Source organism: Microtus pennsylvanicus, chromosome 1 (assembly GCF_037038515.1).
Source record: "Microtus pennsylvanicus isolate mMicPen1 chromosome 1, mMicPen1.hap1, whole genome shotgun sequence".
Taxonomy (NCBI): Eukaryota; Metazoa; Chordata; class Mammalia; order Rodentia; family Cricetidae; genus Microtus; species Microtus pennsylvanicus.
In genome coordinates, this window is record NC_134579.1 from 134779077 (window position 1) to 134795403 (window position 16327).

The 16327-nt window shown below is 47.0% G+C and overlaps 1 protein-coding gene across 3 annotated transcripts; it reads right to left on the reverse strand.

Annotated features, from left to right (window-relative positions):
* Window positions 1-366: 366 nt before the first annotated feature.
* Window positions 367-16285, reverse strand: Znf565 (zinc finger protein 565). Of its 3 annotated transcripts, XM_075985980.1 has the most exons (6): window positions 16132-16285; window positions 11344-11411; window positions 10060-10186; window positions 8569-8664; window positions 6961-7575; window positions 367-1553 (listed from the first exon to the last, which is right to left on the reverse strand). In XM_075985980.1, exons 2-6 carry the CDS (start codon window positions 11353-11355, stop codon window positions 1462-1464), a joined length of 942 nt encoding a protein of 313 aa, XP_075842095.1. In that variant the 5' UTR covers window positions 11356-11411; window positions 16132-16285; the 3' UTR covers window positions 367-1461. The 3 variants fall into 3 exon arrangements, with proteins under 3 accessions (XP_075842095.1, XP_075842076.1, XP_075842085.1); XM_075985961.1 differs by lacking the exon at window positions 367-1553 and having other exon boundaries at window positions 5421-7575; window positions 16132-16279; XM_075985970.1 differs by lacking the exons at window positions 367-1553; window positions 11344-11411 and having other exon boundaries at window positions 5421-7575; window positions 16132-16279.
* Window positions 16286-16327: the final 42 nt, after the last annotated feature.

Here is a 16327-nt window from a genome sequence, read left to right on the forward strand (position 1 = left end):
TCAGAGGAAAGGTGTTCCAACCTACCAGTCATCATCTGTTTCCGTGTTTGGGGTGATTGCAACAGATTACTTTTCGGCAGAAGTGTCTCAGGGTACGCACCATTCCCCGGCCTCCATCTAGGGTTACCCTGCTGGTATCTGGGAGCCAGTGAGGGCCGAGGTAAATTAACTCCTCGTTCTGTCTACACAGTGAGTGATTGCACCTCGCACCTCAGAGCCTTAGTTTCCCTATTTGTTTCCTGAGAGCCAAGTCAGAATCTTCCTCAGTGTCCTGAGGAAATAGGGAGACACCGAGATAAAATTATTTACAAGGCCAGAATTGATTTAAGAAATTAAAAAAAAAAGACAGAAGCCAGGAGTGGTTGCTCAATCGTTTAATTCCAGCACTCAGGAGACAGAGGAAAGTGGATTTCTGCCATTTTAAAGCAGAGTGGTCTACACCGTGAGTTCCAGGGCTGCGTAGAGAGACTCTGTCTCACACATTGGGGTGGGAGAGGTGGTTCAGTGGTTAGGAGCACTGGCTGCTCTTCCAGAGGACCCAGTTTCTGTTCCCAGCCCCCACACTGCTGCTCACAGCTGTCTGCAGCTGCAGTTCCAGGCGATCTGACACCCATACAGAGACATACATGTAGGCAAAACACCAATGCACATAAAAATAAATGATAAAGAATAGCTGGGTGGTGGCGGCGGCACACACTAATACCAGCACTTGGGGTTGTGGTAGTGGGGGAGCAGAGGCAGGCGGATCTGTGAGTTCGAGGCCAACCTGGTCTACATAGAGAGTTCCAGGACAACCAGGGCTGTTACACAGAGAAACCCTGCCCTCACAAAACAAAAGCAACCTAAAAAAAAAAAAAGAATAGAGACTCGAGGGGCTAGAGAGATGGCTCAGAGGTTAAGAGCACTCGCTGCTCTTCCAGAGGTCCTGAGTTCAATTCCCAGCAACCACATGGTGTCTCACAACCATCTGTACTGAGATCTGGCGCCCTACTCTGGTGTGCGGGCATACATGGAGGCAGAATGTTGTATACATAATAAATAAATCTTAAAAAAAAAAGAATAGAGACTCGATAGAAACACAAGAGCAAACAGGGACAGAGGGGAGGGAAGTGTGGTTCCTCTATAGCTGAAGTTAGGCTCCTTAGACCTTTTGTGTGGGATTCAGCCTGGAGTGAGGTCTAGAGGGCAACCCACTGTTCTGTGATTCTCTAAGACGGGCCATTTGGGTGAGGCGTCAGGGGCCATTGGGAGTTAGGCTTAATTGTAGAACAAGACCATAAGTCACCAGGTATAACTACTAGAGAATAGGTCATTTCGCTTTAGATTTCTGACCCTTTTGTCTCTATAGTCAGAGGTTTATTGCGGCAATGAAGTGAGCTCAGAGCATAATTCAGCTCGCACAATTAAGAAAAAAGAAGGGCTCACCAGCCAGCTCTGTGGGTAGCTGCTCGCCGCCGAAGTCTACAAGGTTGTCCTCCCGTGGCAAACGTGGGCCCTCTCATCATATATACCAGAGCCTTGGCTACAGAAAGTTCCAGGCTGACGTGAGCTACCTGAGACGTTGCAAAGGAAAGCACAGGAGGAGAGAAGAAATAAGGAACTAGTAATGTGATTTTGAGAAAAATCAAACAGAAGCCACTCTTGCTAGTGGGAAATCTGTTTCTTGTGCAGGACCAATTCTAGCACCTAGCTCTTTCTGAGCAAGCGCTCTGCCCAATCTACACCCTAGCACACACTGAAAAAACTGAAGCCCGAGTCAAATATTTTTGCATTTAGTTCAGTTTCATCCGTGTGCAATCACACATACACAATACCATATGCACATCACACGCACATACCCCTCCCCCACAAATATGCATCATACCCACACACACATACCCCCCACACACAAATATACACCTATACGCACATATCCCCACATAAAAGTATGCAGCTACACACACACAAATATGCACCTATACACACATACCCCCACATATAAGTATGCACCTACACACACACACAAATATGCACCATACACACACACATACCCCCACACACAAATATGCACCTATACACACATACCCCCACATATAAGTATGCACCTACACACACACACAAATATGCACCATACACACACACATACCCACACACACAAATATGCACCTATAAGCACATACCCCCACATATAAGTATGCACCTACACACACACACAAATATGCACCTAGACACACATACCCCCACATATAAGTATGCACCTACACACACACACACAAATATGCACCTATACACACATACCCCCACATATAAGTATGCACCTACACACACACACACACACACACAAATATGCACCTATACACACATACCCCCACATATAAGTATGCACCTACACACACACACACACACACACAAATATGCACCTATACACACATACCCCCACATATAAGTATGCACCTACACACACACACACACACACACACACACACAAATATGCACCTAGACACACATACCCCCACATATAAGTATGCACCTACACACACACACACACACACAAATATGCACCTAGACACACATACCCCCACATATAAGTATGCACCTACACACACACACACAAATATGCACCATACACACATACCCCCACATATAAGTATGCACCTACACACACACACAAATATGCACCATACACACACACATACCCACACACACAAATATGCACCTATACACACATACCCCCACATATAAGTATGCACCTACACACACACACACAAATATGCACCACACACACACATACCCACACACACATACCCACACACACACACACACACACAAATATGCACCTATACACACATACCCCCACATATAAGCATGCACCTACACACACACACACACAAATATGCACCATACACACACATACCCACACACACATACCCACACACACAAATATGCACCTATACACACATACCCCCACATAAAAGTATGCACCTACACACACACACAAATATGCACCATACACACACACATACCCACACACACAAATATGCACCTATACACACATACCCCCACATATAAGTATGCACCTACACACACACACACACACAAATATGCACCACACACACACATACCCACACACACATACCCACACACACACACACACACAAATATGCACCTATACACACATACCCCCACATATAAGTATGCACCTACACACACACACACAAATATGCACCATACACACACACATACCCACACACACATACCCACACACACAAATATGCACCTATACACACATACCCCCACATATAAGTATGCACCTACACACACACACACACACACAAATATGCACCATACACACACACATACCCACACACACAAATATGCACCTATACACACATACCCCCACATATAAGTATGCACCTACACACACACATACCCCTCCCACACAAATATGCACCTATACACATGTACCCCCACATATAAGTATGCACCTACATACACACACACACAGAAATACGCACCCACTCACACACACATGTATCCACCCATGCATGCATACACAGAATGGAAAAATAAAAGTGCTGAATGGCAAGGGAATGTTTATCTAGAATCCACCAATTAGGGGCTTGAGTTTTGGCTTAGGGGTCCATCTAGCTTAGCTAGATCGTGCAAAGCCTAGCTTGTGCAAAGCCCTGGGTTCAGGCTGAGACAGGATTTTATGCTGGAGGCAACCCTGGACTACACAGGACGGTGTCTCCTTCCTTTGACCATGCAAAAACGTCCTAAACGTGAGGCTTTTCCTTTCTCCCATGGCCTCTCTTAACTCATCACAATAGGCATGCAGGAAAAACATCTGTGCACCTAAAGTTAAAAGTCAAAAAAAAAAAAAAATAAGCCAGAGCTACATAGTGAGATCCTGTCTCAAAAAACACAGAAAAACAAAACAAAATAAAAGAGCAAGCAAGCGAACCAATTGCCACTGTGGTGGAAGTCTGCCAAAACCTGTTTGGTAGCGCTCTTCTGCCATCTCGTGGCTGAAACAAGTCAGCTGCTCTTCAACCTGAACCTCTCCATGTATTGATTCTCTGATTTACTTTCTTAGCCTCACCCCACCCACACCTCTTTTGTCCCCAGACAGGGCCTTACCACACTGTTCTGGCCTGTCTGGAACCTGTGATCCTCTTGTCTCAACCTTCTGACCACTGCAGATAGTGGCAGGTCCCACCAAACCATGCTTACAATTGCCGGTTTTAAATCAATGCATCCCACGGCACTTTAAGCTACCTCATAAGTGCATACCCATAAACCTTTTGGGAGGCTGAGCATCTTGAGTTCCAGGATAGCTAAGGCTATATAGTGAGACCCTGCCTCAAACAAAACCCATGAATATTCCTGACTGAATGAAAGGGACCAGATGAGTAACAGAAAAAACATCTTTGGTCCCGCCTCCAGTTCCTAAAATTCTTTGAACCATCAGAGTGATTGACAGTGTTCTTTATTTGCTAATGGGATGTCGGAGGTCCCCAGGTAGATAGATAGATGGGGCTGGTCACCAGAAAGATCAAGGCATGAAAAAAAAAGGTTGGACATCCATCCTTCCCAATATCCTTGGGCTTCTAGGGATGGGGATGATGGAATCACTTATGGTTGATGATTAAAAATTTATTATTTAATTAAATAGCCCTTTGGTGGGCTCCAGGATTGTGACCATGTTAAAGCATCATGAAGATGGCAAATGGTTGAGCAGCGGTGGTACACACCTTTAATCCCAGCACTAGGAGGGTAAAGGCAGGGGACTACAGACTGAGCTCCAGGACAGGCTCCAAAGCTACACAGAGAAACCCTATCCTGAAATGAAAACCCCCCCAAAAAACTATTTTAAACACACAAACAAACAAAAAACTAAAAAAATATTCTGTCTACATAAATTGATGAGCACCAAGTACAGGCTGGTGCCTGCAGAGCCAGAAGGGGGTGTTGGGTTCCTGTAACTGGAGTTATGGATGGTTGTGAGCCACAATGCTGGGAACCAAACTCAGGTTTTCTGCAAGAGCAATGGACGCTCTTAATGACTGGCCATCGCTTCAGTGCCCACTACCTTTTGGAGATAGGGTTTCACTTCACAGCCTCGGCTGGCCTGGACCAATTTCCTCTGCCTTCAGAGTGCTGGGATTAAAGGCATGTGCCACCACATCTGGCTAAATCTCTAAAATCTTAGCTCCCAGTTGTAGGAAATGCCAGAGAGAGATGCATGTTAAATTACAACATGGAGGCCTTCTACAAGGTAAGTGACACTTTCTTAAAAACAAAACAAACAATCAGCTGAACAGCGGTGGTGCACACCTTTAATCCCAGCATTTGGCAGGCAAATCTCTGTGAGTTGGAGGACAGCCTGGTCTACAGAATGAGTTCCAGGACAGCCAGGGCTACACAGAGAAACCCTGTCTCAGAAAAAAAAAAACAAAAAAACACCCCCCCCAAAACACTAAACAAACAAACAAACAACAAAACCCCAAAAAACAAAACAACAAAACCAAACAAACAAAAAACCAAACCCCAAGTTAGCTGGCATGGCAGTGCAAGCCTGTAATCCCAGAATTTGGGAGGTGCAGAGAGAAGGATCAGGAGTTCAAAGTCATCTTCAGCTACATAATTTTGATACCAGCCAAGGTTAAATGAGACCCTGTCTCAAAAAACAAAATAAAAAACAAGGAAATAAAAAGGAGAGACAAAATTGCAAAATTCACTAATCAGTGGGAGCAATGTCAAGGTTTATGCCACACCAACCAAAAGGCACAGTCACCAGTCAGCACACCAAATCAATAATCTAATCAGGATCACGGGCTATTTGGGGTTCTCAGAAAGTGAACATATTTTGGTAGGCAATAAGAGACTTTTCTATGTTTATATGAAGCTATTTTACCACAGGTTTGCTGACGCTTAGTAACCAGCGAGCGAGGCGAAGTGAATTCCCATACTCACTGGGTCTGTCTGCTGGCACTGAGTTTTCTGATCCCTTTAACAGAAGACATGAATGAACTTTTTCTGACATTAGTTACACTGGGGGCGATACACCTCTGGCCAGATGTAAACTTTGCGAAAAGACTTGTCTCTGCAACTGATGTTTAGAACTTTAGGGTAGCCAGTCCTTTTCTGTCCTGCAAGCCTGCTCCCAGGTGATACAGAGACTTCTTATTAATTATGAAAGATCGGCCTTTAGTTTAGGCTTGTTCCTAAATAGCTCTTATAAGTTAAACTAACCCATGTATATTAATCTACGTTCTATCACATGGCATTACCTCTCTTCCATTTTGCACCTTCTGCGTCCTCTCTGTCTCCTGGTGTCTCCTGTGTGTCTAGCTTCCTCCTCTTCTCCCTTTCTCTCCCCGGAAATCCCACCAGTACCCCCTGTGTAGCTATTGGTCATTCAGCTTTTTATTGCAACAATCACAGCGATACATCCTCGCAGAGTGCACAAATATCCCAGAACCCTCTAGTCAGTGTGAACTTGTTGGTAGTGGTTGATGAGCTGTGAGCCATGGATAAAGGCCTGCCCACATTCTCTACATTCATAAGGTTTGATACCAGGGTGAACTCGCTGATGTTCGGTCAGCTGTGAGCTGCGAATGAAAGCCATACCACACTCCCTGCATATGTAGGGTTTCTCATAGGTGTGGATCCTCTGGTGGTGAGTCAGCTGGGAAACACGAATGAAGGCTTTCCCACACTCCTTACATTCATAAGGCTTGTCCCCTGTGTGAATTCTCTGGTGTTGAATGAGGTATGAACCCCGACTAAAGGCCTTTCCGCAGTCCTTACATTCAAAGGGTCTGTCAACAGTATGAACCGTCTGATGTCGCTTGAGCTGTGCGTGCTGTCTGAAGGCTTTCCCACATTCCTTACATTCATAAGGTTTTTCCCCAGAATGAATTCTTTGATGGCGAGTGACTTCTGAGCTATAGATAAAACCCTTCCCACAGTCCTTACATTTGTAGGGCTTCTCCCCGGTGTGGATCCGCTGGTGCACGGTGAGCTGCGAGTGCTGTCTGAAGGTCTTTCCACAGTCTCTACACTGATAGGGCCTAGCCCCTGTGTGAGTTCTCCAGTGCACAGTCAGCTGGGAACTACGAAAAAAAGCCTTCCCGCAGTCTTTACAAACATAGGGTTTCTCACCCGTATGGATTCTCTGATGCTCAACGAGGTGTGAGGCTCGCCCAAAAGCTTTCCCGCACTCCTTACACTCAAAAGGCTTTTCAGCAGCAGGAGTCTTCTGGTGCTGCATACCGGGTGGGGCCTGGCTAAAGGCTTTCCTGCAGTCACTGCGTTCGAGCGGTTTCTCCTGAGTCCTGTGGCTCTGATGTAACAGGGCGGCGGATGTGTGTGGCTTGAAAGCAGGCATGCTTCCATAGGGGATTTCCACTGGCTTGAGATGGCACTCCTGACTCCATGGCTGTCTCTCAAACTGGTCTCTGCATGCCCAGTCCTCTGTGCCACGGGAGTCCTCAAGGCCACAGCTCTGAAAGCTCTTCACTTCCTCCCTTTTAAAGGACTCTATTTCCAAAAGTCCTTGCTGTGGAACTCCATCAGCCCTTGATGCCACGCCTGGAAACCAGAGAAAAGGTACGGAAAGCAGCGGATTTATGGAGGAGCAGGGCAGCTTCTGCCTACATCACCTCAGACCAGGCTGCAGGGGCAGGGCAGGAACCCGTCTGCTAGAGGGCAAGCAGCCGGAGCTCCGCCTGAGGAAAACCAAAGTGCGGAAGGCAGACAGAATCTGCAACTCACAGAGAGAGAGTGCTAGCGCGCCTTCAGTCCCAGCACTCGGGAGGCAGAGGCAGGCGGATCTCTGTGAGTTCGAGGTCAGCCTGGTCTACAGAGCTAGTTCCAGGACAGCCAGGGCTACACAGAGACACCCTGTCTTGGAGAAAAAAAAAGAAGAAGGGGGTGGCTTACTGGTTAAGAGCACTGGCTGGCTGCCTTTCCAAAGGACATGGGTTCAATTCCCAGAACTCTGTAACTCCAGTTCCAAGGGATCAGATGCTCTTTTATGGCCTCCTTTGGGAATCAGGCATGCATATGCTTCAGACATATATGTAGGCAAAACACCCATATACATAAAATAAAAATAAGCCGGGCGGTGGTGGTGCACACCTTTAATCCTAACACTCGGGAGGCAGAGGCAAGTGAATCCCTGTGAGTTTGAGGCCAGCCTGGTCTACAAGAGCTAGTTCCAGGACAGCTAGGACTGTTAACACAGGGAAACCCTGTCTTGAAAAACCAAAAAACAACCCAAAAGCCAAAAATAAAAACAAGAAAATACATGTACATTAAATATTTTCCCCAATTATAACTGCCTGATTTATCAGCCACAGAAGGCAGAGGCAGTGGAGGAAATACTATCTAATACAGAATGTCCTTACATTTGTACTTGATGTGCACACCCAGGCCATCGCCGACAGTTCTGCTCTTCTTCCTAACTCAGGCCTTTATTCCACAGCAAGCTTTCAGGGCTTCCCGACAATCACCCCGGCTACAGCTCTCAGTCATGGTACCGTGAGTCCCATGACCTCTCCAGCCAGGTCAGGTCTTACTCACCTGGCTGCCAAGGTCTTGTCATATAATCTGTAACCATCCATGGCTCTTTCCCCTGCTCCAATAAGAGGATGACCTCAGGCTTAGAAAAGACAAGTCCTGTTGATGGGAAGAGAAATGAGACATGATCAGACTGTTTAAACTTCAACTCTGGGGTCTGGAGAGATGGTTCAGTGCTAAGTGTACTGGTTGTTCTTCCAGAGGACCAGGTTCAATTCAATTCCCAGAACCCTTATGGCAGTTCACAGCTGTCTGTAACTCCAGTTCCAAAGGACACAGACATACATGCAGGCAAAACACCAAACACCAATGTACATGAAATCAATAACAACAACAATAACAAATGAACATTAAATTTCCAACTCTGGCCAGGCATGGTGGTGCATGTCTTTAATCCCAGCACCTAGGAGGCAGAGGCAGGCAGATCTCTGTGAATTCAAGGCCAGCCTGCCTACAGAGTGAATTCCAGGACAGTCAGGGCTACACAGAGAACCCCTGTCTTAAAAAAACAAAACAAAACCAAACCGGAAGGAAGGGAAGGTTCCTGTTTCCTAGCACTGAGGTAAACTGCCTGCAGCCCCGGTCACCTGATGTTCATCTGACCCTCATCCCTCCCTTTCACTGTGCTTTCTAGCAATGTGTAGCTGCCAACTCTCTCACCACGAAGGGGGGGGGATACCTTATCTCCCCTATACAAGAGACTTCAAGAGGCCAGCAGGGGCTGCCCTCTCAAACCCCAACTGAAGGTGAGACAGCCAGCTGCCAGTCCAAGTACACCCCAAAGTACAGCTTATTTTAACTGGAAAATCATGGTTTTGGTCTTTTTCCTTGCTTTAACACAGAGGACCTAGAATTCCTGACCTTCTTCCCTCCGCCTCCAAGTGCTGGGATTATGGTGTGGACCCAAAGAATAGAGACAAAAAAAAAAAAAAAAAAAAAGAAGACTGTTCAAAGGACAGGGAGAAGGAGGCGCCCAGTGGAATGGCTCAGTTGCAGCTTCACAAAGCCCAAAACAATTCTTAGGAAAAATGGGGAAAAGACATTGAGTGAGACATTTGAAAGTGGGATGAGAAAGTCAAAAAGGGATGGGCTGAGCCTGGAGCTCAGTGGCAGAAAGCCTCGAATATGTAAAGCACTGGGTTCAAGTCCTAGAATTCAAAAAACAAGTAAATCCCTAGAAATTTCAGACCATTGGTTTTGAATTGGGATTAAAATCCATTAACCCTCCCCCTCCCCTCCACTATGCCAAGTCAGCTCTGTGCCTCAGGGTTGCCTGTCCCTGGCTTTCCCATTATGCTTGGCAGGCCACAGGTCAAGGACGGTGAAGGTGGGGGATTTCCTAGCGCTCCCTCCCCTCTGACCTGGGAAATACATGGAGTGCTCACTGCTGCTGGCTGCATCTTTCTGTCCCCTTCCTTTACACCTCAGGCCAGAGGCGCACATGGCAACTCCCACTGTCTCCTTTGGGGTGTCCCCTTTCCTGTGTGGCCTTACCTAGTGAGCGCAGGTGACTGAAGCTCTCCAGAGTCACGTCTCTGTATAGGTCCTTCTGGGCAGGGTCCATACACTTCCATTCTTCCTCCGAGAGCTCCACGGCCACATCCCTGAAGGTCACCGTTTCCTGAGACGATAGATAGACTTACATATAACTAGTGAATTAGAGATTTTTTTTTCTTCTTTTTGTCAATTTTGAGACAGGGTTTACTCTGTGTAGCTCCAGCTGTCCTGGAACTCATTCTGTAGACCAGGCTGGCCTCGAACTCACAGAGATTTGCCTGCCTCTGCCTCCCAAGTGCTGGGACTGAAGGTGTGGGCCACCACAAGCTTATGATAGACATAAGTTTTTGTATATAATTTCTGACAGCATGACATCATGAGTATGGGTGTTTTGTCTGCATGTATGTCTGTGCGTCACCTGTGTGCCTGGTGCCTGTGCAAGTCAGAACAGGGCTTCTGATCCCCTGGAACTGTAGTTAGAGGGCTGTGAGCCACCATGTGGGGGCTGGGAAATGAATCCAGATCCTCTGGAAGAGCAGCAGTGCTCTTAAGCACAGAGCCATCTCTCCCCCATGAAATACTTTTCTTAAAAGGGAGTGACATGAAACAGCGTAGGAAAGGAAACCGCTGGAGTCACTGGAGAGGGTCACCTAATTCTCAGTCCCACTGATATTAAAAGAAAGTAAGCTACTGTCTTCTTCATGAGAATGTATTTCCATCCCTTTGGCACCCTGTGAGAGCTTTGTAAACAGTGCCAAGAAGAGAAGAGGTAAGGAAGTAGGGAGGCGGGGCCCATCACTTGCTCCCTGAGAGCAGGTTACAGAGGTATTTTGGCATAAGGCACGGAGATGCTCCTATGTTCTCAAGGGTTAGGAGAAATTACCGGGCTGGTGAGATGACTCGGCAGCAAAGGGCACCTGCTGCCAGATCTGGTGATCTGAGTTCAATCCCTGGGAACATGGTGAAGGGAGATAACTGACTCCTTCAAGTTGTCCTCAGACCTCCGAGTTCACAGACACCGCCACACCAACAAAGTAACTAAGTAACTAAATATAAACAAAGTAACTAACTAATGCAAATAAAGCCTGGGTGTGGTGGGGCTCGCCTTTAATCCCACCACTCAGGAGGCAGAGGCAGACAGATCTCTGTGAGTTCGAGGCCAGCCTGGTCTAATAGTGAGTTCTAGGCTAGCCAGGACTATACAGTAAGACTGGATCACAAATAAACAAACAAATAAATAAAACGTAAAACAAAAATATTTGAGAGGAAATTTCAACCTACCTGAAGGGCCATAGCATTCAGAACTACCTGGCCTACTCTGATTTCTCTTTTTGGATAAGTGAAGAGTCCTAAAAAGGGAAAATGGAGAGAAGAATAAAGCCCGGATGAGCTAACAGACAAGCTCAGTCCCGGAACTCAGCAGTCTGAGGACTGGGTCACAGCAAGAATCTGCAGGCACACACTTGAAGGCATAAATCACAAACAATCCCACACCAGTTTGGAATTATGATTATTAGAGAGGTTATTTATTTTAAGGGGTTAAAACTTACAGATCACTGTCCCAGACAACAGCCCTCTGTGCAATCAGGAATGGAGCCTACTTGCAGGAAGCGGAGCCAGAAGCCAGAGCACAAGCAGAGGGAAGTGGCCGCTTTTTTAAAGGGAGAGAGACCACGCCCCAGTGGGCTGGTATCTCAGCAGCTATTGGCTGAAGGAGTGGAAGGAGCTCCCGCAACACACACCCATCTCCCCCATGGAAAAGTAAAAGAGAACCAGAAATAAGGGTGGAAATGGGTTCAGACAGGGTGAAGGAAAGGCCAGTGTGTTTTATACCTGTGGGAATGATCAAGCAGAGAAAAATTAGTAACAGAGGCAATGCTGGGGCGGCATTACAGAGGGTCACAGATGGCTACCCCCCCCAAAAAAAAGAACACACAGCATTCCCAACTACAGTGGTCAGAGACCCTCACTTGGTCCCAGCTTCAGAGTTCCAGGCCTCCAGGGTCAGGAAGGTTGATCCTGGCCTTTATACTGGCTAGTTTTTAAGTCAACTTGACATAGGCTAGAGTCATCTGAGAGGAGGGAACCTCAAGCAAAAGCCTCCATAAGATTGGGTTTCAGGCAAGCCTTTAGGGTATTTTCTTAATTAAGTGATTGATGAGGGCAGGCCCAGCCAATTTTGCTATCCCTGGGCTGGTGGTCCTGATTCTATGAGAAAACAGGTTCAGCAAGCCCACGAGAGAGTCCTGTTTGGTGGGGTTTTCTGTCCCGCCCGGTTCCCCACAGCCAGCAAGTCCCAAAGAAAATCACACAGAGATTTCTATAAGTTATAAAGCTGATTGGCCCATTAGCTCTAGCCTCTCACTGGCTAACTCTCACATCTTGATTAACCCATTTTTCTGATCTATGTTAGCCATGTGGCTCAGTACATTTTCTCAGTAGGGCAGCTCACATCCTGCTGCTTCAGTGGTCTAGGCAAGAGTGGGAGGAATCAACTTTCTTCTTCCCAGAATTCTCCTGTTCTCATTACATCATTTCTACTTCCTGTCTAGTTTTCCCGCCTATATTTCCTGCCTGGCCAATCAGCGTTTATTTAAAACGTGATTTACAGAATACAGACAATTCTCCCGCACCACACGAGGAGCAAGTCAGTAAGCAGCATCCCCCCCCCCCCCCCCCCAATGACTTCTGCATCAGCTCCGGCCTCCAGGTTCCTGTCCTGACTTCCTTAGATGAAGAACTGTGGCATGGAAATGTAAGCACAACAAACCCTTCCCCTCACAAGCTGCTCTTAGCCATGGTGTTTCATCACAGCATAAAAACCCGAAGATAGAAATGGGAGGCAGGATCACGGAGCATTGTTGTAACACACCTAACTATGCTGGCTTTTGGAGGATTGTAGAAGGACTCTGGGCTGGAAAAGCTGTTAAGTGTTCAGAGCTCAATGGGTCATTCTTTGGGAGCTTAGGAAACCAGAATGCTGAGACACACGCAGATGACAAAGGCCTGGCTTGGGAAACATAAAGACACTATCTTGAACTAAGAATCTGTACGGTCTGGTCGGCTGGGACTGGAGAATCAGCCGTGACCAACAAGAGAACAAGAGATGAGAATCACTGAAGTGAAACCTTTGTTGTGCTGGGACAACTGACGTGGTCGGCAGCACTGAGATGAAACCTTCAGGGAAGTGTTTCCTCAGGGTGAGCACACAGAAGCTGTGTTCCAGAGGCGCCCAAGGTTGAACCACAGGCTGGCATGTGTAAGAGTCTCCCCAGTGGTACTTGTTCTAAAGGTATGAAAAGGTCATGGAGAATGGCTGGGGTTTGGCACTGGGAGAGGCCAGGAGAGACCATTAATGAAGACGCAGCCTCAGGAGCAGCTGGAGCCCAGCACTGAAGAGGTCACATAGATAGCTGAGAGGCGGAGCCAGGAAGAGGGCCCAGGAGAGGCTATTGATGAAACTGCAGGTCAGTTTGCAGCAGACTCCAGTGCCATGGGCCACAAACACACGGAGCCCCAAAAATTAATTGTAAAAAGAAAAAAGAAATCGGGATGTTGGTGAAAGATGAATAAGGTTTGGGCTGGAGAGATGGCTCAGTGGTTAAGAGCACTGCCTGCTCTTCTAAAGGTCCTGAGTTCAATTCCCAGCAACCACATGGTGGCTCCCAACCATCTGTAGTGAGATTTGGTGCCGCCCTCTTCTGGCCTGCAGGCATACATTCAGACAGAATACTGAGAATACTGTATACATAATAAATAAAAATCTTTAAAAAAAACTTAAAAAAAGATGAATAAGTTTTGAAAGTAGTTTGTACTAGTGTACCAATGTCACTCGCCCAGTTTTAAACACGGTAATGTGAAAAGCATTTGCTGTTCTTGGGAAGGACCTGGGCTCAGTTCCTAGTGCCCCTGCCAGGCAGCTGGCGTGCTTTTCTGGCCTCCTTGGCACCTGCATGTATCATGTGGTGTACACGCCACATCAACCTGACCCAAACTAGAGTCACCTAGGAAAAAGGGACCTTGGTACCAGGCAAATGGTGCATTTACACACATGTAGGCAAACACTTGTACATATAAAATCTAAAAGCTAAAAAAAGAGAACATATCATATGGAATTCTTTTGTTGTTTTTGTTGGTTTTTTGAGACAGGTTTCTCAGTAGCTATTGAGTCAGTCCTGGAACTCACTCTGTACCCATGATAGTCACGAACTCAGAGATCCACCTGCCTCTGCCTGCTGGGATTAAAGGCATGTGCCGCCATCACCCGGCAAAAAAAAAAAAGAACATATGGAATTCTATCTTTGTAACATTTTCAAGTCTAAAACAATTTCAAAACTTTAGGAAAAACAATTTAACCCACATTAGGGAAGCAAAGAGGAGGATACGGGACCTTCAGCTTATTTTCAGGCTGCTCAGCTTGTGCTCTCAGGATCAATAGTGGGTGTCAGATCATTCTGGGGGTGGTGAGGGGATTCTGTTGAGAAAGCATGCTCACAGAAGCAAGAGTTTCGGGGAAAGGAGAACGGAACCTGATGCACTTTCAGCTTGACTTCTGGGTGTTCAATAGCTAGCCACTCAGCTTTAGCTCAGCTCTTCGTAGCCTTCTGAGAAGAGGGTCAGAAGAAAGGGATGAGTGGCCAGGGCAGTTTTGGATAGCTGTACGGTACAGGGGATGGAGGTCAGAAAAGACTGGCATTCAGACCAAGCTCAGTGTCACACGGTAAAACTGAGGTCACTACTGTCCAAGGCCAGAATGTGCCCAAACTTCACAGGGTCTGTTGGGGCTGGAGCAGCAGTCATAAATAGATACACACACTCACACACTTGGCTGCTGCAAGATATGTCACACCAATACAACAAACAGCATGTCAAGTCATCACTTTTTAGAAATTTTGTTTTTATCTTTGTGTGTGTGTGCACATATACAGGCACATGTGTGCCATGCCAGTTATGTGGAGGGCAGAGTAGAGTCCTGGCTGTTGGTTCGAGCCTTCCAACTTGTGGTCTAACAATGCTACACATTCCAGGCCAGTTTATCTGAAAGCTTTGGGAGACCCTGTCCTGGAATCCTGTAGGAGCTGGGATTAAGGAGAATTGCAGACACACTACAGCAACTGACTTTGATGTGGGTTTTGGGGACCCAAACTCACATTCGCATACTTCACCCTAAGAACTTTACCCACTTAGGCATCTCTCCAGCACCCATCTTCCACCTCCCGCCCCCAGACAGGGTTTGTTCTACAGTGTATCTCAGGCCGCCTTGATTTTGAGATCCTCCTGCCTCAGGAACCGAAATGCTGGGATTACAGGAGTATATATCACAACACTCAGCTTCATTCATCCATTCTCGAGACAGAAAAGGAATCAGTCACAGTTAAACTCCATCCCCTCCACAGCCAGATTGCACAGCACTGAGATACAGTCACTTCCCCCGTCCATTACTAACGTCCCTAAAGGCCCTCCCTACACAGTCACAATCACACATGGTGGCACTTAGAAAGCACAGTACTCGACACCATCCAGCCATAACTGAACAGTCACTCTGGAGACAGTCATTAGCAGACAATCCACACCTGCATGCACAGTGTCACCCTGCCACAGAGTCCTTCCCTCTCCCTTCTCCCCAAAGGACACAGTAAGGATGTCCACGCAGTGCTGATGCAGAACCACAGATACAGAACACTGCTATACACACACAGTACTGCTGCTACTCAAGGTCACTTAATCCACAGAGACAAACACCGGTGATAGTTACAACTATATTCATACTCCACAGGAATAAAGGCTATCGGGCACATAACACACTACAGGACCACGCGATGCTATTTCCACAATCACAAGATTCCGGCACCACAACACACAGCATCACAACACGTCTGCACAGCAACGATCAGCTATACACCTTGGAGTCAGGTGATTTCAACCGCACACTTATAAGCATTCATAACCGGACACGCTGCCACAATCAAAGCGACACTTAGAATCCTGCAGTCTGGGACTGCTCCCAAGTACACAGCCCTGAGGCTCGCGACACTCTCGGTCCCCGCCCAGGACTCCCAGACCCCTCACCTACGGTCTCCTAGAACGCGCGCGTGCGCGTCCGGTTCTGCCAAAGCTAAAGAGTCCACCAAGTTGAGACGCAAAGTCAGATCGCTAAGGTCTCTGGGAAGCGTAGTCCAGAACCCCACGAGCCACGGACAAGATGTCGTCCTTTTACCTTGGAGTTTGGGCTCAGTCTGTTTCTATAGCGTCCGTGAGGTATCAA